The sequence below is a fragment of the Hyperolius riggenbachi genome, chromosome 12 (genome assembly GCF_040937935.1).
Source record: "Hyperolius riggenbachi isolate aHypRig1 chromosome 12, aHypRig1.pri, whole genome shotgun sequence".
Taxonomy (NCBI): domain Eukaryota; kingdom Metazoa; phylum Chordata; class Amphibia; order Anura; family Hyperoliidae; genus Hyperolius; species Hyperolius riggenbachi.
Window position 1 is genome coordinate 91,267,030 of NC_090657.1, and position 23,679 is coordinate 91,290,708.

At 44.8% G+C, this 23,679-nt stretch overlaps 1 protein-coding gene and 1 long non-coding RNA gene across 9 annotated transcripts in view; one reads left to right on the forward strand and one right to left on the reverse strand.

Moving 5' to 3' along the window:
* The window catches only part of LOC137541048 (uncharacterized), a 617,426-nt gene that overhangs the window by 420,524 nt on the left and 173,223 nt on the right, over window positions 1-23,679 (reverse strand). The window lies entirely within an intron of this gene.
* KCNH4 (potassium voltage-gated channel subfamily H member 4) overlaps window positions 1-23,679 on the forward strand; it is a 323,258-nt gene that overhangs the window by 223,504 nt on the left and 76,075 nt on the right. Inside the window, exons 5-8 of the mRNA XM_068262186.1 lie at window positions 1,704-1,947; window positions 7,730-7,887; window positions 10,912-11,119; window positions 23,160-23,354. Coding sequence (XP_068118287.1) covers window positions 1,704-1,947; window positions 7,730-7,887; window positions 10,912-11,119; window positions 23,160-23,354 — 805 coding nt within the window. The remainder of the gene's footprint in view (window positions 1-1,703; window positions 1,948-7,729; window positions 7,888-10,911; window positions 11,120-23,159; window positions 23,355-23,679) is intronic.

Consider the following 23,679-nt stretch of genomic DNA (forward strand, 5'->3'; position numbering starts at 1 on the left):
ACATATCTACTGTATTTATGTAACTTCAATTTTTATGACTAAAGTTTGGTGGCAGAAGAAGGACGGTAGAGTGGAGGGTGTATTGAGTTGCTCCGAGGTTTATGTTATAGGCAGGTGCATTTCTGGCCATTTTGTTGCCCCGGCCAAGGAACATTTTGCTTCCCCAATTATGTGAATATGAAGACTGTAGCCTACACAAATTTGTTTTGCAGGCACCAGTAAAAAAAATGATCGTTTATAAAGATGATGTTGTGCCTCAAAAAAATCTAAAAAGAATTCACAAGGCCAGGTGAGCCTCAGTGACTCAGGCTCACTGAGCCCACATAACAAGCCCTTCCTATAATTTTTCTGAGGGGTGTGTAGCTACTTTAAATACATTAGTAAATTTCATTTGTGTTTACTTTTTAACTTTTTTCTTAACTAATTTTTACATCTCAACACTATATTGGCTCTTGGGGTTCCCTTTTGTGTTGGTCATTCTTGCAAGTCTTGAGAAGACTAGCGACAATCAATACAGACCAAATCCAAAATAATTACAGCTTAATTAGCATATTACCAGGATCTGCCATATCACGGTTATGCTATTCAGGTCTCCTTTGTTATGCAGTGCCATTTTTGTGTTAAAATTAATATCCATCCCTTTCTTAATGGAATTAGCAGCTGGACATAAGAATTCCATAACGCACAGCAAGCTAACATTAACTCTGTGCCAACCCCCTCCTTTCCTGCAGGTACCATCCTCAGTATCTGCCGGGTCTGCCCATGCCCAAAAATGGCCCTGGTAACAGGACAGACACAAAACATTTATATCGCGCTTTTCTCCTAGTAAACTCAAAGTGCCAGAACTGCAGCCACTAGGACGACTCTATTGGCAGTAGCAGTTTTAGGGAGTCTTGGCTAAGATTTATGGGCTTCTGTGGTAGCAGTTGCTGCAGAACACTCATGTTTATTGGTAACTGTAGATTGCATTAGCACTTCATAGTTCAGGATAAAAACAAGAAACACCAAGAGCCCCAATAGTGTAATATGTACTGCTAAATGGTTACTAGATAGAGTAAATATTAATACTCACAAACCAGGGTTACCATTATGCAATCACTGTAAAGGCAGGTGGGGAGATTTTCCTGACCCCACTCAGGAATAAGAAGTCGCTCTTTGTAGATGAGAAAAAGGGGGTTCAACCCTCCACCCAGGGTGGACTCAATATTATGCAGGAGAACAGAGGCGCTAAAAGGATAAAAGGAAGCTAAATGAGCGTAAAAACCAAATTCTTGGTAAATAGAGGAGGCAGTGGTGGACTCACCTCCTCCAAGTAGACACACAAAGACTGTAGTAAAGACAGTCAATATATTTTATTTATGAACTCCAAATATGCAACGCGTTTCGCAGGTTTGATCCCGCTTCATCAGGCAATAACAACGGAGCAATAGCGTATGTGGTCAGTAGAAGAGCCAGGCACCTCTGTGTCATATTTTATTTTATTTTGATTACCTCTGTGTCATAGTTCAGGAAATGGTACTCATAATCCAGCCAGGCATTGCTTTGATTAGAATGTTGCCATTTTCTCTGCACTTATGCTGATTGTATTGCTCACGGAGGACGTATTTCCTTAGCGGGATGCATGGATTGCTGTGACCACAGTTGTAACCTGAATTTTAACGACACTGCTTGTGTTACTCCATGCTGTTTTCTTCTCTCTCCAGAACCTGTTGGATAACAAGCCTTCCCTGCCAGAGTACAAGGTAGCGTCTGTCCAGAAACCTCGCTTCATCCTTCTTCATTACAGCATCTTCAAAGCCCTGTGGGACTGGCTTATCCTCTTAGCCACCTTTTACGTGGCTGTCACTGTCCCTTACAATGTCTGCTTCACAGGCCACGATGACAGCGTGTCTGCTGCGCGGAGTACCATTGTCAGTGACATTGCCGTGGAAATGCTATTTATTTTAGGTAAGCAAAGTAAACCACACAGCTCTCCTGTCTTGTACACGGAGCAGACAGTTCAGAGAGGGAATGCTACAGTGTGAAGTGGGAGTACGGACTATTATTATTTCACTGTCACTTTACTACAATGAAAATCAACTTGGCAACAGAGGGGAAGGAAAGCGCTGGCAGCCAATTGTGACAATGTATTTATTCCCGACATTTTACATGCTGAATACATTTGGTGACAGCTATTGCTTCTGTTAAGTGGAAGCTGTGTTCAGGTAAAATCAGGTCCACACTAGGAATATGGAAATGTTGGCATTTACTACCATGTCTTGGGCTGTTTAGTGTATTTGATTATACTGAGCTGCCAGGTGTAAAACAGACTTTTATAATGAATGAGCAACATTCATTGCGGCCTATAGACATCCTACAACTGAGTTTGAAATGTTTTTAAGGCCCTGTTTCTACTTGCCTTGCAAACATGTATTGTATTACCCTGTTTTACCGCAGGGTGAAACAACAGCAATGCAAGTAAATGGGGCCTAGCACACTTACAGCGTAGTGTTGTGCCGGAAGTGCCCAACCCGCCGCAAAACAGTGCGTTACTGGCGGACTTACACGGCGACCCAGTGGCGGCGGAAGTAATGTAAGTCAATGGGAATTTTAAGCATGTTGGCCACGGTGGTAACAGTATTATGACGGGGAAACCTGGGAATCCCAGTACCATACTCCCTGTCCAACAAAGAGTACGTCACTGGGCAGGGGGTGTGCAGGGGAGCGGCGCTAAGCATATTAACCTTTCGGTGCACTCCGCCATGTGCAGGACGGCGACGGGAGCATGATCGAGGATGTGCGCAGCCAGGGCCGTGTAAGCACAATGATCACCAACTGGCCAGTTGTCAGAAGTGAAACTGGCTCGCTGCAGGAGACCGGAGGATTAGTTTGTCCTGAAACAGGTACAGGATGTCTGCAGGGGACCGGTAGAAGCCTTAGGTACGTTTTTTTTCTTCATCTGTTAAGGTTCTCTTTCTCCGATAGGCGGCGGCTGGTCGCATGTGGGTTTCTATGGAAACGGCCGCTCATTCCAGCGGCCGTTTCCTGTCAGTTCACGGCGGGAGGCTCAGTGAACAGCCTGCGAGCCTCCGATCGCGGCTCGCAGGCTAAATGTAAACTTCCGGGGAAGTAATCCCCGATGTTTACATCGTACGGCGCTGCTGTCACAGTAGCGCCGTAAAGGAGATCGGCGATCCTCGGCCTCTGATTGGCCAGGGATCGCTGGCATCTGATAGGCTGAAGCCTATCTGAGGCGGTACTGGACGGATCGCTGTCCTGTACCGCCTATAGTGAGGAGGGGAGGGAGGGAAGGAGAGGGAGAGGAGAATAGCGCTGCGGAGGGGGGCTTTGAGGAGCCCCCCGCTAGGCACAAGGCAGCGGCAGTGATCAGACCCCCCTAGCAGGACATCCCCCTAGTGGGAAAAAAAGGGGGAAATCTGATCACCCTGCCTGCCACCTGATCTGTGCTGGGGGCTGAAGAGCCCACTCAGCACAGATCATTGAAAATGCAGCCGGTCCTTATGTGGTTAAAGACTGTATCCGGTCAAAACAAATGTTGAATGTGAATACGTATATATGTAGTGTATGCACTGTATACAGGTAGATGAACATACAAAGCTTATGTCTGGTACATCATAGTATATAGAACAGGCTCACATTTATATCTGTAGTAGCACCTCCATCTTTCTCCTCATGTTAATGCCTTGCAAGTACACCCTCAGCATTGTGTCCTCCCCACCAGCATTGTGTCCTCCCCTCCAGCCTTGTACCCTCCCCTGCATGCAAATATGCCTGTGAAATCCCGCACATGCTCTGTACAGATTATGGGTTGGACTGATGACGTGGTAAGAGCCAGGCTTGTTTTGGTGCAGCACTTGGGGAAGAAGTGAGAAACAAGAGCAGAGGCAGAGCAGACTGATTATAAAGATAAGAAATCGGAGACAAAATTATTTAGCATTTTCTTGTCTGCTGGTGGATTAAAAGGCATTTTATTGACAAGGTGTGACAATATCACCTAGGAGAAAACTCGGGAGAAAAAGTTAATTGCATATGTGCCTGTGTGCGGTTTCTTATTAACAGTCATTAAGCTACTGTGAGCAAAATGTGAGCAGGGTTATGCAGATAAACAGGCATAGAAAACAAAAAGTGAAAAGTGTGAACCCTGCCTAATGCCTAGGTACACACCATGCAATTTCCTGTCACATCGACGAGTCGAATCGATTCTTTCCGACAGGTCAAATCTGATTTCTGGTCGTTTTTCCAATTGATTTTCCAATCAGTTCTATACAAAATTGATCAGAAAAACGATTAATATAAAAGTTAATTCGACCGGATTATCTGACAGGAAAATGCACGTTGTGCAATCAGGGCAACCCACAGAACATGAGTAACCTGCGTTACGCAACATAACATAATGCACATTACCATAACCACGGAAACATTACCCAACCAAAATAACTATGTAACTATGTACAGCAGGTTGCAGTAATAGTGCAACAAGCGCTACTCTAGTGCCGTTAACACTGGTTAATTTGCCATGCGCTGTCTGCACTTGACATTTTTACCGTAGGATAGTAAATCTGTTGGAAGTATCACAGGCTTATTACCTAAACTGCAGTATAGTAAAACAACCACAAGATGTCACTGTCTGTAAATTGTGATGATGATCTCTATGGCATTATTTCTTTAATTTATTCTGCGTGTTCCTCTCTGTTCTAAGTAAGCAGCATTTCCTGATGGTGGTGTATGATATATCATGCATGTTTTTCTTCAGTAAAGAGTTCTTACTTGCTATACTGGGAGGCCTATCTGCTTCAAAATCAATCCCCTAGTGCCTAACTGACACAACACTAGAATGAATTGCAGCACATTACAGGGTAAAAGGGAGCTGAGAAGGACTTTTAGAGATCATTACTACAAGTCCCTTTCTCCGCTAAGCAGGCATGTTACATTTTGTTCACGTATGCTACTGAAGGCTTGAGTGTTTTATATGCAAGGTTTGCTTTGTAGTCCCTGTCTGACCCTTTGAAAGACTGAATGAAATGGAAAGTATGTATGAAAAGTGACTTCTGAGATAATAACAGTGCCAGTCAGTCAGTCCAGCCTGACTAGTTTAATTCCATCTGACTGCAAGCTAGTTAGCTATTAACAAGTACACATCTTTAATTAGCAGCTGGAAACTGATGGGTTAGAACACCTCTTTGGAAATATATATTTTTTTATTCTTAGATCACCAGTTCACATGAGTTATGCATTTGATTAAGGAATAAAACTGTAAACTCAATTACATTCCTCATGGAATTCGCAGCACTAAGCTGTAGTTCCCATCTTCATCCTCTGAAAAAATTATTAAATATCACCAACTTACTACTAGATCAGAGATGCCAAACTGAAGCACAAAGTGGTCCAAATTATACACTGGGACCTAATCAGAGGCCAACCTCAATGTCTAGTGTCCACCTTCCTCCCTTATAAAGTTTCCAGGTGTCTAATGACATATACAGTTCCTTGGTGCCTAGTGTTCCTACCTCCTCTATACAGTTTTCTGGTGTCTAGAGGCACCCAATTCTCCCCTATACAGTTCCCTGGTGTCTAGTGGCCCCCATTCTCCCCTATACAGTTTCATTGTGTCTAGTGACCCCCCTGCCTCCCCTATACAGTTCTCTGGTGCTTTAGTGCTTTGCCCCTCCCTCCCCATATGGCTTCCCTGGTGTTCTAGGGCTTCACCTCTAATATAGCTTCCCTGGTGGTCTAGAGTGCGTCAAACATAATGCAAAGTTGGGAAACCACTTGAGGGCCAAATGTAATGCCTCTGAGGGCCAGATTTGGCACACGAGCCAGCGTTCGGCATGTATGCACTAGATTCACTGATTTTCATTTTATTTTTCAGAAATATTACACATTTATAAATGAAGGTTTTATTTGATTTTTAAACAATTTACGTCAAATATGTTGTCACCTAGTTTTCAAAGCCTCATGGACATTCAAGTAAAGCACATTTAGTTACCAACTGCCTGAAGACATTAGCATTGAGATCACTAGTAACAAGCTGCTTTTTCATGTGTTCATCAGATAATGAAGCAGTGTATTTGGCGGATGGCTGCCTAGTATGCTTGGAAAAAAAAATTCTGATATGAACTTGAAGGAAGATCCCGCCACCAGTGGTGGCCTTGGGCTCACACAAGCTGTGAAGTATACGTGGCTAGGGGCCTTCACCAAGGGATAATGAGTTGTCACCCCCTAGTGGGGGATGGACTACTTTCCCACCTGGTAACCATCAGGTCGCGAACCCTGAGATTGCCCCTCTGGTGACAGAAGGACCATAATCCAAGCGTGGCAACTGGTTGGAGTACAGACCAACATTGTAGTCAGGAACAGTCTAAGAGGTTAGGATCGGCAGTAGGCAATGGAGACAGTAAAGGTCAAGGGCAGGCGGCAAGGATCATAATCGGGAGCACAAGCCAAGTTTGGGACAGGCGAAGTTAAGAAAAGAGGCAAAACACAAGATGGGACACAATCAGAAGACAAAAAATTAGTGTCTCTAGTTAAAGATTGACAAGGACTAGCACCCAGGTCTAGCAGTGTCCTGTAGTCTGAGACACCCTTAAATAGGTTAGCTAGGAGGGCGTAACCTACCACTATACAATCACAGTCACAATTATATCTACAATCACACATATGCAATTACGATCATATTTACGATTGCAGGTAACTGCGGGGCTTGTGCATTACGATTAATCTAACCACAAATCCGTATTCATGCCACAAGAATACATAAATCTTAGGCGCACAAAAAGGGCATGGACTGACGTTGAGGCTGGGTGGGTAAGCCATGACAGTTTCGGTTGACCGTCAATACCAGTGTATACAGACCACTACATTGGTTGGTACATGGCAGGCAATGGGAGTTTTTTATGCACAGCTGATCAGTGCAGAGTAATTGCCAATAAGAACAATGGCAGTTGGCTACATAGAAAAGAACAGGGAACTCTGTATACAATTTGCAGAGACCCTACTAGCCCCCACCAAGACTTACTAAAAAAAATGCCAGGTGCCTGTCAGTGGTGCACAAAATATTCTATCATACCTAGGGTCCCATTTCATCTTAAACCATTTCTGCCCCTCCCCACCCCCACCCACCCACACACACACAAGTCATGATCACGATAATAACTAGTCAATTAAAGCTTCACAAATAAGGGCTGGTTCAGACGGACGCTTGCAGAGCATTTACAGCCAGCGTTCGGGGCTTGGTGTTAAACGCTCCCATTCAAGTGAATGGGAGCGTTTGTACCAAGCTTTCAAGCGCGTTTGCACAAACGCGGCGTTCGGGTCCCAATTTTCCCTGGCGTTCAAGGAGCCCCTGGAAGCTACATGTAGCTTCCAGGGGCGGTTAACCGCGACGGCTAATGTCCCTCTAGGGGAAGAAAAAACGCGACCGCATCCGAACGCAACACGAACGCTGAAAGCCCGCAACCGCGACGCCAACGAACGCGACGCCTCCAAACGTCCGTCTGAACCAGCCCATAATCACTTGATCAAATTGACCACATGCTTGTTCATGCATTCCCCTCAAAGAGAATTCCTATAGAATACATTGATTCTCTCTAATTACTTTTATAGATAAAAGAAACATTACGTTCATTGTTAATCAACATTAGTATTTTATGAATGCTTTATTGCCTAGGGATGAAAACAAAATAATTACCAAAATGTTTCGTAAAATAAATGTCCATCTCTGTGTTGACAGATATCATTTTGAATTTCCGGACAACCTACGTCAGCCATTCTGGACAAGTGGTGTATGAACCGCGCTCTATCTGTATCCACTACCTCGCTACATGGTTCTTCGTGGACCTAATTGCTGCTCTGCCCTTTGATCTTCTCTATGCATTTAACGTCACAGTGGTGAGAGGAAAATGTCACAGCATATCCTTATCTCTGCAGAAACTGTATTATTGCAGCAGCCTAAAAAAAACCTGAAATGAGTAGAATATGGCAAACTGGGCTATTTAAAAAAAAATGCAAGGGCCAATGCTGTCCTAATTAGCTTTTGTTGTTTTTGAATTATATTTGTGTTGGAAGCATAAAGCAGAGTGAAGTTGTTATATGGTCGGATTGAAACTATTATCGTAATAAGATATCTAGCATCTGGACTTTTTAGCACAAAAATCAACTGAATGGATCTCCCAGTACTTGAAGAAAAGACACAGGCACTACTCAGAAGGCAGCACACAGATGCTGCTCAGTAGTCTGCCCCAAATATAGTAGGTTAAGGGCTGGTTTACACAGACGCTTTATCTCGTCTCATCTCAAAAGCAACATGCAGCTTCTAGAAGGCATTTAAAAGCCACTGAAAGCCAATGAAAGCCCATTAAATCCAAAGAAAGCCCATAAAAGCCCAGCCTTTCCATATACTTCCTGCAAAAGCCACCAAGAGCCCAGAAAATGTAGCACTCTCCTGAAAGCCATTAAAAGCCTTTAAAAGCCATTAACCCCCTTGGCGGTATGAAAAATACCGCCAGGGGGCAGCGCAGCAGTTTTTTTTTAATTATTTTTTTTTTAAATCATGTAGCGAGCCGAGGGCTCGCTACATGATAGCCGCTGCTCAGCGGCATCCCCCCAGCCCCGCCGATCGCCTCCGGCGATAGGCGATCAGGAAATCCCGTTCAAAGAACGGGATTTCCTGGAGGGCTTCCCCCGTCGCCATGGCGACGGGGCGGAATGACGTCACCGACATCAGCGACGTCGGGACGTCATTGGGAGACCCGATCCACCCCTCGGCGCTGCCTGGCACTGATTGGCCAGGCAGCGCTCGGGGTCTGGGGGGGGGGGGGGCCGCACCGGATAGCGGCGATCGGGCGCGCGGCGGCGGCGATCGGGGTGCTGGCGCAGCTAGCAAAGTGCTAGCTGCGTCCAGCAAAAAAAAAATTAAGCAAATCGGCCCAGCAGGGCCTGAGCGGCACCCTCCGGCGGCTTACCCCGTGTCACACACGGGGTTACCGCTAAGGAGGTTAAAAGCAGAAGCTCAGCAGAAGCCCCTGTGAACCAGCCCTTACGGGTGTTAAACGCTGTGTTTTGGGCGACGGGTAAAAGCCAAGTTTTTAGAGATCGAGCATCATCCCATGCAAGTGAACAGGATCGTTTAGTAGGGGCTTTTGCAGGCTTTCATGAAAGCCTGTCTGTCAGTAGATCCCGGCGCATCATCTCAAAAGTAACATGCAGCTTCTAGAAGTAGTTTGCTGTTGCTGGCATTGTGTTTGAATGTCAGCAAAAGTCAATGAAAGCCAACAAAAGCCCATATTTCTGCTTCGTGCAGATAAAAATTCCAACTCTTTCCTATAAAAGCCATCAACAGCCCAGAAAACGCAACGCTCTCTCTCAAACGCTACGCACTGAAAGCCATTAACCTCCCTGGCGGTAAGCCCGAGCTGAGCTCGGGCTATGCCGCGCAGGGGGAGATCTCAGCCCCTGGTGGAGCGATTTTCAAGCTGTAAATTGCTGTGCGCGCAGCCAGCACTTTGCTAGCCGCGCGCACAACTTGATCGCCGCCGCTCTGCGGCGATCGGCCGCACGCAGCGGCTGAAGAGGGCCCCCCCCCCCCGCCAGAGCCCTGCGCTGCCCGGATCAATGAGTTCCGGGCAGCGCTATGGGCTGGATCGGGTGTGCCTGACGTCAGGACGTCGGCTGGCGTCCATGACGTCATCCCGATCGTCGCCATGGCGACAGGAGAAGCCAAACAGGGGAACGCGTTATATACGCGTTCCCCTGTTTGCTATAGATGCCGGCGACGATCGGACTAGAGGGCCACATGCGCCCTCTAGTGGTGTTTCATGTAGCTACCACTCTGGTAGCTTTACATGAAACAAAAAATTTTTTTTAAAAAAAAAAGGATTTTTTCAATCAGGAAAAAAAAAATTAACCGCCAGGGAGGTTAAAAGACATTAAAAGCTGAGCTGTTAAACAATGGCATTCTTGAAAAAAAACGATGGTGTTTCAACGAGATGCTGAGCAAAACTCTGCAGAAGCCCATGTGAACCAGACTTTAGTGTCTTGTATTTATCACCAGTGAGGGGAGTGGGGAAGATTATTCGAGTTTTGGAGGGGGGGGGGGGGATTACTTAGGATCATATTGGTCTTTGGGGAGACAGTGTTTTATACCAGAGGTGTTCTCACTAGGTTTTGGATGGAGGTACAGTATTCAGCTGAAAAGTTTACTCAGCAAGCAAATAGCTAATGCCAAACTGTCAGAGCCAAATTTACCACCTGTATGGAGACCAGGTGAGATCCATGCACCCATTCTGGGCAGAAGGCAGAGGATAATCATAACATGCAGGGAGCTGGCATTTTTAGAAGCAAAATGAAACAAAAGTTGTGAATGCATATATGTAAGCGAATTAAGCCATTAAAGTTATTTAACAGTGATGATAGAGGTCACAAATTTTGAACTGACTTCTTTTACACTACATGTGATTTTGATGCGATTTTACATGCAATTGCGATTTTTGATGCAATTAAAAAAAGTCCTGCATGGCGCTTCTTCTTGTGTTGCTAGGATCCAATGAAAATCGGAAATCGAAATTACGATTTGTAGTGAGGGCCTTTTTCCACTACCCTGCGTTTTGCAATCTGATTCCAATTCGGATTGCAAAACGCAGGGTACAGTAAAACTAATGGAAGCGGCAGTGGCCATTTCCATTAGCGCGATCCGATTGAGTTGCGATCTTGACCTGAGCGCAATTGTCGTCCTGCCACATTGTTGATGCAATTGAGCTCTACTTTACTGAGTATAGTAGTTTAATTGCAATCACATAGTGGAAATTTCATAGCGGAAAAGAGCTCTAAAAGAAGCCTGAATCATGTTTTGTTCCCAGGTTGTGCTTATCAGCTGACAAATTATCATTCTCTTTTTTTTCCTGACAATCATGAAAGACGTCTCTAGTCCATTTACTGAAGACGGTTCGGCTGCTAAGGCTGCTGAGATTACTGCAGAAGCTGGACCGATACTCTCAGTATAGTGCCATGGTGCTTACTCTTCTCATGTCAATGTTTGCCCTCCTGGCTCACTGGATGGCCTGTGTCTGGTATGTGATTGGCCGCAAGGAGATGGAGAGCAATGACCCCATTACCTGGGACATAGGTAAGGAAGACCTGGTATTATCATCCACTCATACAATTATATACTGATGTGATCATTACACTACAAACAGAGAGGTCTATGGGTAGGGTGCATGAAATAGAGGCACTATGAAAAGAGGCGGCAGGATTTAGCCGAATTTCTTATTTTACAATAATAAGTACAAAAATATCGGTATGGAAATACATCTCGTTTTAAATTATTACTTTGTCTAAAATTCATTTTTACAATCTCTATTATTCCAGAGACACATAGTTTATGTCCAATCGTGTTTAAATTCCGTGTGACATTTAGTAGAAACTATCATTAACAAGTTACCGGAAAAATACATATACAGTATAAAGTTTACGGTAAAAAACATTAGTTGTAATTTTAATCATATATTTTAGTTTCTGAAAAATTTTAGCAGTATACATTTAACAGTAAAAAACATTAGTTGTAATCTTAATCATATATTTCGTTTTTGAGTGGTGCTTTGTCGCGCATGCGCGGCCCAGCCAGGCGCAGTCTCCCGTCTTGCTCCTGTACTACTGTACAGGTGCAGAATCCTCTCAAGGACAAAAGCATGATGGGGGAACGCGCCTGGCCAGGCCGCACATGTGCGATGAAGTGTAACTCGTGCCCGAACCACAGAGTGGGTACAGACAGAGCCAGTCTGTACATGTACATTGAGGATGGAGCTACAAGCCGAAGTCTCTACCGCTGTGGCAAGAGATCCTCCATGCAGCGATTAAAAACTATTACTACTGGTGTTTGCTATTGATGAGGTTTACAGCCACTTTATCTCCAGCACATTCCAGCTGCAGGAAGTTACTGGTCCTCTGTGCAGTGTTTGAGAACTACAGTATGTTTTTTCCCTTGACAAATTTACAGTTACTTTATCTTCAGCACAGCAATTCAGCTTCAAGGATATTGACCCTCCAGCACTAGCACTTCATTAACCATGGGTCAGGTTCAGTGTTCGAATGGCTCAAGTATAACTATAGTAAAATATTGGTATTTACCCATTTCACATCCTGACCTTGTTTCCCCCTTATGGACTAGAGCCGTATTGACATTTTCGCTATGTCCCTATTTAATCAGCAATAATTGCATCCCTACTTATGACATGTAAATAAAGTATACCATATATACTCACATACAGTTGTGTTCAAAATTATTCAACCCCCAATGCTGTAAAGGGTTTTAGGTAATTCAGTGTACATTTGTAATTGTGTTCAGTATGAAATCTTACAAGGACTTTTTAAAGAACCAAATGCAACTAAAATGACATCAATTGTTTTTGTAATACAGTATTAAATGTTTTTTTGTGATTTCTTCATTGACACAATAATTCAACCCCTTAAAGACTACCACTCTTAAGAACAGAGGTTCATTCAAGTGTTTTCTATCAGGTATTGAAAACACCTGTGGCTGTTAATGAGCAGCAATCAAGCATAATAAGCACCAATTAGGCAGATTTAAAATGACTGTGCTACTCAGCTCCTTCTAGACATTTACTGGTGTGTTTACAAACATGGTGAAGTCAAGAGAATGGTCCAGGAAGACAAGAGAAGAGATGATTTCTCTTCACAGGAAGGGCAGTGGCTATAAGAAGATTGCAAAGATGTTAAACATACCAAGAGACATCATAGGAACTAAGCATCATTCACAAATTCAAGGCAAAGGGCACGGGTGAAATGCTACCTGGTCGTGGCAGAAAGAAGATGCTGACTTCGACTACTGTACGCTACCTGAAGCGCAAAGTGGAGAAAAGTCCCCGTGTGACTGCTGAGGAACTGAAAAAGATTTGTCAGATGTGGGTACTGAAGTTTCAGCTCAGACAATAAGGCGCACACTGCGTAATAAACGCCTCCATGCCAGAACTCCCAGGCGCACCCCCTTGCTGTCTCCAAAGAATAAGAAGAGTCGACTGCAGTATGCCAAAAGTCATGTGGACAAACCACAAAAGTTTTGGGATAGTGTTCTGTGGACTGATGAAACAAAATTAGAACGGTTTGGGCCCATGGATCAACGCTATGTTTGGAGGAGGAAGAACAAGGCCTATGAAGAAAAGAACACCTTGTCTACTGTGAAGCATGGTGGGGGGTCAATCATGCTTTGGGGCTGTTTTGCTTCTACAGGTACAGGGAAGCTTCAGCGTGTGCAAGGTACCATGAATTCTCTTCAGTACCAGGAGATATTGGATGGAAATGTGATGCAGTCCGTCACAAACCTGAGGCTTGGGAGACATTGGACCTTTCAACAGGACAATGATCCCAAGCATACCTCCAAGTCCCCTAGAGCATGGTTGCAGATTAAAGGCTGGAAAATTTTGGAGTGGCCATCGCGGTCACCAGATTTAAATCCGATTGAGAACCTCTGGTGAGACTTAAAGAAAGCAGTTGCAGCGCGCAAGCCTAAGAATGTGACTGAACTGAAGGCTTTTGCCCATGAAGAATGGGCTAAGATACCCGTAGATCGCTGCAAGACACTTGTGTCAAACTATGCTTCACGTTTAAAAGCTGTTATAACTGGAAAAGGATGTTGTACTAAGTACTAAGAATGAATGTCACTTGGAGGTTGAATAAAACTGATAATGATGTGAGCACAGAAAATACATTTGTGGTTATTTCATTATAAATGTTATGTTATATCTGTCTGACTTACAAGTGCCTCTTTGATTTAATTGTAAGCAAGATGACTGAAATGATCAAAATCAATGTCAAACTGTCCAAAACACTCAATTTCAGTGGGGTTGAATAATTTTGAACACAACTGTATAAGCTGACCCGTGTATAATCCGAGGTACCCACTTTTCCCTCAGAAACCAGGAAAAAGTGATTGACTCACGTATAAGCCCCCTCCCCAGTATAGCCACACCCACACTGTGCACCCAGTACACCCTTGCTCCCCATAGCCAGATGTGCCCCAAGGATGATACAGCTGTGTCTTAAGACGCCACTAGATGGCATCATAGATATGAAGAAAAGCAACTGTCGCACAGAAAGAATCTCTGATCATTGCAATGCTTGCATGCTCCGCAAGCCAAGAGATAAAGGTAGTCTTGAGCAGCGTACTCTGCACATCATGTTGCAGGGGATGGGGGGCAGGGACACAGCAGGGAGCCAGCTGACGTGAGAAGGATCACTAGTACGCAATCCATACACTCATTTGCCAGAAACAAAACCTGCTCATCAGTTCTGCTCCACTGACTCGCATATGAGCCGAGGGAGTAACTTTTCAGCACATTTTTTGAGCTGAAAAATTAGGCTTATACACGAGTATATAAGGTGTATCATTTTTTTCCCCAAGACAAACTAGGCTTTCATTGTATGGCATTTTTTCCCCTGACCAATTTTTTTTACTATGCATTTTAATGGGAAAAAGAGGAAAAAATAGAAAACAACACATTATTTCTCAGTTTTACTGTGAGAATCCGTTTGTTTAGGTTTGCATGCTGCAGGACTCTGGAACAGAGACCTGTCTTTCCATTGCAAGTTCTGGTCTGTTCTCTTGCTGGGGAATTCGCATACATTCGTTATGCAAATCCCCTACCTGCCTTCTTTGATGACTGGCACTATAAGAGCTTTATGTTTCCCAGAAGGCTTGGCTGGTCATTTCCCTTCCATGGTCTGTTCCTGATGGACACTGCTGGAGTGTCAGCCATTGCTGACATAGTATAGTTAATTCCTGGGGGTTGCTTTAGGGCTCGTTTCCACTGTATCGGTGCGGAATCGCCTGGATTCCGCCGCTGAAGAAATTGCATGCGGCTGCGTTTCCGCATGCAGATTTACCCGCAATTTCGCATGGCAAGGAGCCATGCGAATTTAACCATGTCACTGCCTGTGTTAAGTTCCATTGGCTTTCATGCGAAATCGCATGCGAAATCGCGGGGAAATCCGCATGACAAAGCCGCATGCGATTTCCCTATTGAATACATTAGCGGCGATTCGCCCGCATTCCTGCCGCACGCGAATCTGCACGACCCTGTCGTGCAGATTTTCCCCGCACCGAAAAACGCAGCCGCCGCCATACACGTGGAAACAGCCCCATCCACTAACATTAAGTATGCGAATCCGCATGCAGTGCCGGCATGCGGATTCGCTATAGTGGAAACGAGCCCTTAGGCTCCCCTTCTAGCCCAGTCAGGTTGTATTATCTGTTTGTTTGTTCTGTTGCTATTGTCCTGTCCCAACGGCGGTCGACAGGAAATGGTTCTGATCTCTGTTCTTGGAGCATAGCTGGTGCAGCGGTTGCTACCAGCTATCTCTTCTGTTCTGCCTCTCTGGATCGCGCTAGCCACTTTTCGCTAGCGCTGTGGATCCTTCTGTTCTGTCTCCTGGGATCGCGCTAGCCACTTTTCGCTAGTGCTGTGGATCCTTCTGTTCTGCTACTCTGTACCTGGATCGCGCTAGCCACTTTTCGCTAGTGCTGTGGATCCTATCTCTCGCTTGTCCCTGTTTTCGTGTGTCTGTCTTGTCTGCTACGCTTGCTGGAGGCTCGGTGAGGTAACCGTTAAGCAAGCGCTCACGTCCTCTGTTTCATGTTTGTCTGTTAATGGTTAGGTAGGTGTGCTTGTCTCTATTGTGCTTATCACGTGGAGACCGCGCATAACCGCGTGCACTGTTGCAAATGAGTGCGGTGTTCGCGGTTAGCTAGCGTTTGTAATTTTCCGTATCTCCTCATTGTATTATTTGCTGTGCCTTTGCTACCCTCGTGCCCTGTTTTGCTCATTCTTGTGTCTCTGTCGGCAATCGCCATTCTTGCGATTGCATTCCCACTTCGTTTCCGCCGTTGTGTGTTCACCGTCGCTGGGTGGCGACTAGTTTGATGGACACACATTGGTTCTGTCCCTTTGCTCTGTTTTTTGTGGGCTATCCAGCCCTGCCTGATCGTACCTTGTCCTGGATCTGTACAATTCCCGTCTGGCATCTGTGGCTGTGCAGCGACTGTGTTCGCCTGCACTCCACAGCGCCATCTGCCGGAGGGAATTGCCCTCTGCGGGTGCATAGCACCTAGCCTGGGTGTCCTCAAATATACGCTTGTGGAGAAAATCTGCCGCGTCAGCGCACGTCTGGTGCGCTGACCGCGAATACGATTCCACAATCGTTACAGAATGACCAGCCAAACCAAAATTCCCAGGCCAGAGGGAACCTTTGATTTGCTCCAGATGTCATTGCCTGTGACAAAAGCATATGTGGATCCTATTATAGGTAGGATCGCACACTATATTAAAGCAGTTAAAAAATCTGTACTCGTTCCTGATCCCCACCCATATGGAGATTATTTAGATACTGGGTTGTTCGAACCGCCATTTGCCTTATGGGAAATCGGGGCCTTGGTGGAGGAATTTGATTTGGATTGGAAAGCCTTTTGCGATTTTTACATCGCAGAAAGCGCGGATGTCCTGAACGATTGTCTTTACTCTGTGTGCCTTTTGATTGATTCTGATGAATGTGACGAGTGTGTTGTGGATCTGGTGATGTATGTGTGGCAGATCATTTCGGATGAATTACACACACACCAATCAATTGACCCCAATAAAGAGGTAAAAGATTCCCGTTCTGTTCCTGCTCCAGTTCCATCTGTAGACTGTGCGCACTATGATTGTTCATCCTTTGTTAAGTGTGCATGGGAGCCCCCGTTTGAGAAATGGGAGATCAAGCTCCTGGTCTATGAATTGGAATGTGATTGGAGATCGTTTTGCAATCATTACCTTTCTAAAAACGAAGCAGTTTTGTATGCGTGCATTGAGTCTGCGTGCACTTTAATCAAGACTGGTGAATGTATCTCTGACTTTGTGACTCCGCTGTTTGACGTGTGGAGAATGATTTTGGATGAACTACATGCGCTTCAATCTGCTAAAAACACATTGTCAGCGGACGATTGTTCCAATCCTCTGGATTTAAAGAAAGTGAGTTTTGAATGCATTCCCTTTCCCAAAGCAACTGAGTGTTTGAAGTCTGAGTGCAAGTCGTTCAGAGCAGTTGCTTGTGTGGAAGTTGAACCAGTGCGGTCTGATGTCGCCACCGCACGTATGGCTGCGAAAGGTCTGTGTGGTCCTGTGTCTAAGGAAGACAGATTTTTTTCCCTCAGGTTCTCTAAGATCGTCCGTTTGTGAGCCTGCCATGGGGAAAATTCCTAAGTTATGCATCTTTAAGAAAATTATTGATGTGTCTAATAAAGTTTCTCCTGTTGTTGTCGCCACTTCTTTTGCAAATGAATCTATGTCTTATTCTGTTCGCACCTGTGCAGGCCTGTTGCCTGATGACAGTTGCTCCAGTGTTTCTGTCCTAGATGCCTTGCAGTCTGCTCCGCAGATCGCGGAGGTTTGCGATATGGAAGCGTCAGTTTCGCAACCTAAAGCGATCTTGGATCCGCAATTTTGCGTTCTGACTCCTCGGATTCGACATTGTTAGCCGAATCTAAGAGTGAGACAGCGCTTCGGTTTTGCGAATCTGATGCTGAAGCTTCTTTGCCTTGTCCAGAGAAGCTTTCTCTGAACCTGCCCTGTACCATGAATGAAGGCATGATGTCCACTTGCATTGACATTTGCGAGTCTGATTCTGAAGAAAGTATTGACTCTCCACCCAGTACTCTGGATGAGTCAATATTACCTTGTTTAAAATCTCCTGCAGTGACCCTAGAGGCTCGTCTAGGTATTGCAACCATTGTTACCTGTTTCTCTGCTATTTTGGAATTGCAGTCTGGTTTGACTGCTATGGAGGAATCTGCCTGTAGTGAGGCAAAACTCAGAAAGTCAGAGCTAGTTTCACTAGATATTCCTGTGTATCCCTGTCCTGATGATAACATTTAGTCTCAGTTTATGGTGGAACCTTCCCTGGGACATCTGCCCTGCACACAAAATAAAGTTCAAGTTTTGCCCTGTAACTTGGATAGTTCAGAATCCTTCTTAGAAAACTTGGAAAATGGTGTTCCTGAGGTCTTGTCTGATGTCCTGGAGATCTCCGAGTTCCTCCCAAAGGGTGCAGAACTTGTAGGAGATGTCTCCTGCCCCCCAGGTCCTTCTGAGGTGTTGCCCACTTCAGTAGGCATTGCTGCCTTGCTGACTACTTTTGCAGCTCTTGTGGAGCTTCATTCATGTGTAGTCAATGATGATATTACAGTTACAGAAAATTCTGAATTTGAGTCCGAGTCTTCTTTTGAAAGACCAGTACCTGCGACCTTTACTCGTGATGATTTTCTGCCCGGTACTGGTTTTGGTCTTGTCGTGTCGGACTCTGAGGTTGGCAGTTCCCCGACATGTCCTGAGGTTTCTCCTGTACTAGTGTACCCCGATGTGCTCTGTGACCCAGAAAGCCCAAGTGTGCCTCGGTTACCAGCGTACATAGATGCTTCCTCAGGAGACATGTTCCGATATAGCCTGCCTGCTTGCATGCCCAGAAGTGGTCCCTGAAAGTCCTGATCTTGATGGGTGTCCTGCTAATTTTGAGTCTGGAATGATCATAGGTTCCATAGGGGTTCTTGGTGGTTCTCCATGTGAGCCTGGTGAGCGTTCTGGCTTCTTGGGATCTCTGCGGAGCTTCAAGGCGTTCTGGGAGATTCCGGGAAAGGTTTTGCTTGGTGCCCTGAATACGATCAGCAATGGCTTTGGTGTTGTAAGGGACACTTCGAACAGGTATTGCGGCAGGTTTGGTATTCTTGGACGCTCCTTGGAAGGTGGTGGGTATTGTCTGGAGGGTGTCGATGGCTTCTTCTCTGGTGTCCACAGTCCTGATGGGTGTTACGCTGAGACTTGTAGTGCTGATGGGCATGTTTCGGTGGCTTCTGCTTCCGATGAGGTCAGTTTCGGATGGACTGACTCTGGAATTGGGCCTTGTCGGGCTGCCTCGACCTTCATGAGTCTTCAGTTAGAGTTTTGTGATGATACCAGTTTTGAGGGATGTCTGGAATCCATCCCTAGAGGGGGGGGGGGGGGTACTGTGAGAATCCGCTCAGCTGCCTGCGCAGGCAGGCAGCCTTTTGACCATTGTTTAGGTTTGCATGCTGCAGGACTCTGGAACAGAGACCTGTTTTTCCATTGCAAGTTCTGGTCTGTTCTCTTGCTGGGGAATTTGCATACATTCGTTATGCAAATCCTCTACCTGCCTTCTTTGATGACTGGCACTATAAGAGCTTTATGTTTCCCAGAAGGCTTGGCTGGTCATTTCCCTTCCATGGTCTGTTCCTGATGGACACTGCTGGAGTGTCAGCCATTGCTATCTAGTATGGTTAATTCCTGGGGGTTGCTTTAGGCTCCCCTTCTAGCCCAGTCAGGTTGTATTATCTGTTTGTTTGTTCTGTTGCCATTGTCCTGTCCTAACGGCGGTCGACAGGAAATGGTTCTGATCTCTGTTCTTGGAGCATAGCTGGTGCAGCGGTTGCTACCAGCTATCTCTTCTGTTCTGCCTCTCTGGATCGCGCTAGCCACTTTTCGCTAGCGCTGTGGATCCTTCTGTTCTGTCTCCTGGGATCGCGCTAGCCACTTTTCGCTAGCGCTGTGGATCCTTCTGTTCTGTCTCCTGGGATCGCGCTAGCCACTTTTCGCTAGTGCTGTGGATCCTTCTGTTCTGCTACTCTGTACCTGGATCGCGCTAGCCACTTTTCGATAGGGCTGTGGATCCTATCTTTCGCTTGTCCCTGTTTTCGTGTGTCTGTCTTGTCTGCTACGCTTGCTGGAGGCTCGGTGAGGTAACCGTTAAGCAAGCGCTCGCGTCCTCTGTTTCATGTTTGTCTGTTAATGGTTAGGTAGGCGTGCTTGTCTCTATTGTGCTTATCACGTGGAGACCGTGCATAACCGCGTGCACTGTTGCAAATGAGTGCGGTGTTCGCGGTTAGCTAGCTCCTCATTGTATTATTTGCTGTGCCTTTGCTACCCTCGTGCCCTGTTTTGCTCATTCTTGTGTCTCTGTCGGCAATCGCCATTCTTGCGATTGCATTCCCACTTCGTTTCCGCCGTTGTGTGTTCACCGTCGCTGGGTGGCGACTAGTTTGGTGGACACACATTGGTTCTGTCCCTTTGCTCTGTTTTTTGTGGGCTATCCAGCCCTGCCTGATCGTACCTTGTCCTGGATCTGTACAATTCCCGTCTGGCATCTGTGGCTGTGCAGCGACTGTGTTCGCCTGCACTCCACAGCGCCATCTGCCGGAGGGAATTGCCCTGTGCGGGTGCATAGCACCTAGCCTGGGTGTCCTCAAATATACGCTTGTGGAGAAAATCTGCCGCATCAGCGCACGTCTGGTGCACTGACCGCGAATACGATTCCACAATCGTTACATTTACCAATTCCAATTTAAATAAATGGTATCATCCTGATTCAAAACTCCTTCAGTTTAAAAATAAAAAGTGCTACTGTAGATAAAAAAAGAACACACATTTTGTTTAGCTATTTCTACCGTTTATCACAAAACTTAGATTATGTTCCTGTCACAATTTATGGTGAGGATATTGGATTCTGAAATAATGCTACAGAGTGTATTTTCCACTATGAAGTAAGATATTAAAAGTATGTTTAATGGTAAAAATACATTTTATTGGCTCAGGGAACATATATTCCCTTTCACCAATTAGTGCTGCAGTAGAAAGTTCAGGGGGCGCACACAGGAGCAAGCCCAAGCCCAATCGAGCACAGCTGTGCTACAGCTGCAAGACATATATATAAATCCTCATGGCTTAGATGAAGTCACAGAGGACCTAGATATACTGTTAGTGGTGGATAAAGTGGTTACCACCCAAAAAATGTTCTACTGTAATGCAGTATCACTGCTAAATATTGTCTGGTATCTACTGTATCTACTGTTCTTCCTATTTTGAGTATCACTACGTTACACTTGATTTACTCACCCACCGAATCCAGAGAGAAGAAGAAACAAAATGTACTGCGGTGGCAAGCACATTTTTAAAAAGTTGTTCTGTCCACCACTATGCTTCTATACTCTGTATGTGCTTATCATCTTGATTGCTTTTTAGCATTAGCTTTGTGCAATGTTGGGATTTAAGCTTGTAGAATGAACACCATGTATAACTCCTAAAGTTTTCCTGTCCACATTCCTGATGTGTGATACTCCTCACAGAACCATATACTGTATATCTGGCTCACTTAACAAAGTATAATCATTATATCACAAAAGATGTGATACATTATAAAGATTGGACATTTATAAATGACATTAGAAAGAGTGAAGACAACCATATGCCCTGAATGTTTCCATGCATTGCAATATACAGGTAAGCATCAGATCATAGAAAAGGGGAAGTCTGTATTTTGACACATGGGCCCATATGCAATTCACTTTTTCTCCTGAGTTTTCTCCTCAGTGATAGTTTCATACCTTGTCATAAAATGCTTTTTAAACCACCAGCCAGGAAGAAAATACTCAAAATAATTTTACTAGTACTTTCTCACCAACTTTTTGGGTAATTGTTCAATTGTACAGTGCTTAAAAGTTATTTTAAAGAGATTATGAAAATTATCTCCTAGGAGATAACTCAGGAGAAAAAGGTACCTGTAATTGCATATGGGCCATGATGTCCTCATGGCAACCATGAACACCAGTCAGGTAACAAACTTCAAAACTGAGGGACTGAACCTGCTGTTGTGTGATGCCTTTAAGGGCTTGAGGTAATGTTTATAAATAATCCTTCTGTGATTGTTCTGTAATAAATGTTTTCCTTTTTCATATTCTTACAAAACCACCTAGAATCCAATCATGAACCTCTTTTAATACTGCAAGACACGGGTCAGGCTCTTCTGCTGTGTGTCAACAATCCACTCTAGTTCTAATACTGAAGCCAGGGGAAATGAGCTTAGTTTAGAATTTACATTCCCCTCCATCCTTTTCCCTTGTTCCTACCATCTAGTTCCAGTAAGTGTCCATGGGTTTTTCCTGTTTATCTCATCTTACTTATTGGCCCATATGCAATTTACCTTTTCTCCTGAGTTTTCTCAGAGGTTATATTTTTTAACTTGTCAATAAAATGCCTTCTAAGCCACCACAAAATGGAAATACTCAAAATAATTTTGATAGTACTTTTTTACCTACTTTTCAGTACTTTTTCAGTTGAAAAGTACTGGACAGTTATTTTAAATAGAAGAAGAAAAAATATCTCCTAGGAGAAAACTCAGGAGAAAGAGTTAATTGTGTATGGTCCATTAACTCCCAATTTAGCTCTCCTTCAGTGACTTAACTCATGATTTCTCTCCCCTTATTTAACTTAAGTCATAAGTTATCTTTTCTTCACTGACTTAAAGGGATACTGTAGGAGGGTCGGGGGAAAATGAGTTGAAGTTACCCGGGGCTTCTAATGGTCCCCCGCAGACGTCCTGTGCCCACGCAGCCACTCAGCGATGCTCCGGCCCCGCCTCCGGTTCACTTCTGGAATTTCAGACTTTAAAGTCTGAAAACCACTGTGCCTGCGTTGCTGTGACCTCGCTTCCCCTGATGTCACCAGGAGCGTACTGCGCAGGCACAGACTATACTGGGCCTGCGCAGTACGCTCCTGGTGCCATTAGCGGGAGTGAGGACACGACAACGCAGGCGCAGTGGTTTTCAGACTTTAAAGTCTGAAATTACAGAAGTGAACCGGAGGCGGGGCCAGAGCATTGGGGAGTGGCTGCGCGGGCACAAGATGTCTGCGGGGGACCATTAGAAGCCCCGGGTAACTTCAACTCATTTTCCCCCGACCCCCCCTACAGTGTACCTTCAACTAATGGTTTAGCTATCTTTATTTGACTTATGATCTATCTCACCGTATCTGTTTATCTCATAAGTTGTCTCTCTTTTTTTGATTATCTCATACATTAGATCTCCATACAGTTAAGATGAAAAATAAGTAAGCTTTGTGAATCAACCCCCACATGAGCAGGTGGACTAATCCATGTCCTAGGCTCCATAGCTGTGCTGTTGAAGTAGGAAGTCTGACTCAATGTAAACACACCACTTCAACAAGCTCCAATGATCTTTGCAAGATCTTGTATTGTAAAGTATATAGTATTTATTGTACACATGGATAAAGATACTAAGTATATTTAATATTTTAACCTTTTCTTCTTTGTTACAGGCTGGCTGCATGAACTTGGCAAAAGACTTGAAGTACCCTACATCAATAACTCTGTTGGTGGCCCCTCTATTCGCAGTGCTTATATTGCATCCCTCTACTTTACTCTCAGCAGTTTGACTAGTGTGGGCTTTGGAAATGTGTGTGCAAATACGGATGCTGAAAAGATCTTCTCTATCTGCACTATGCTAATAGGAGGTATGTATGGCCTAGGCTGCTGTCTACATAATGCCTTCATAGCCATTTCCCTTTAGGCATTTTAGAATTCTAGTTCCTCCTTTCTGGTCAGTCAGTCTGGAACAAGTTTTCACAGTTAAAGGGCACCTAAAGCGAGAGGGATATGGAGGCTGCAATATTTTGTTTAAAAAATTCAAATTTACTAGCTGTCCTGCCGACCCTCTGCCTTTAGCCCATAGACCCTGAACAAGCATGCAGATCAGATGTTTGATTGTAGTGTTTGACTGGATTTGCAACATGCTTGTTTCAGGTTAGTGATCCAGATATTACTGATGCCTGAATGATT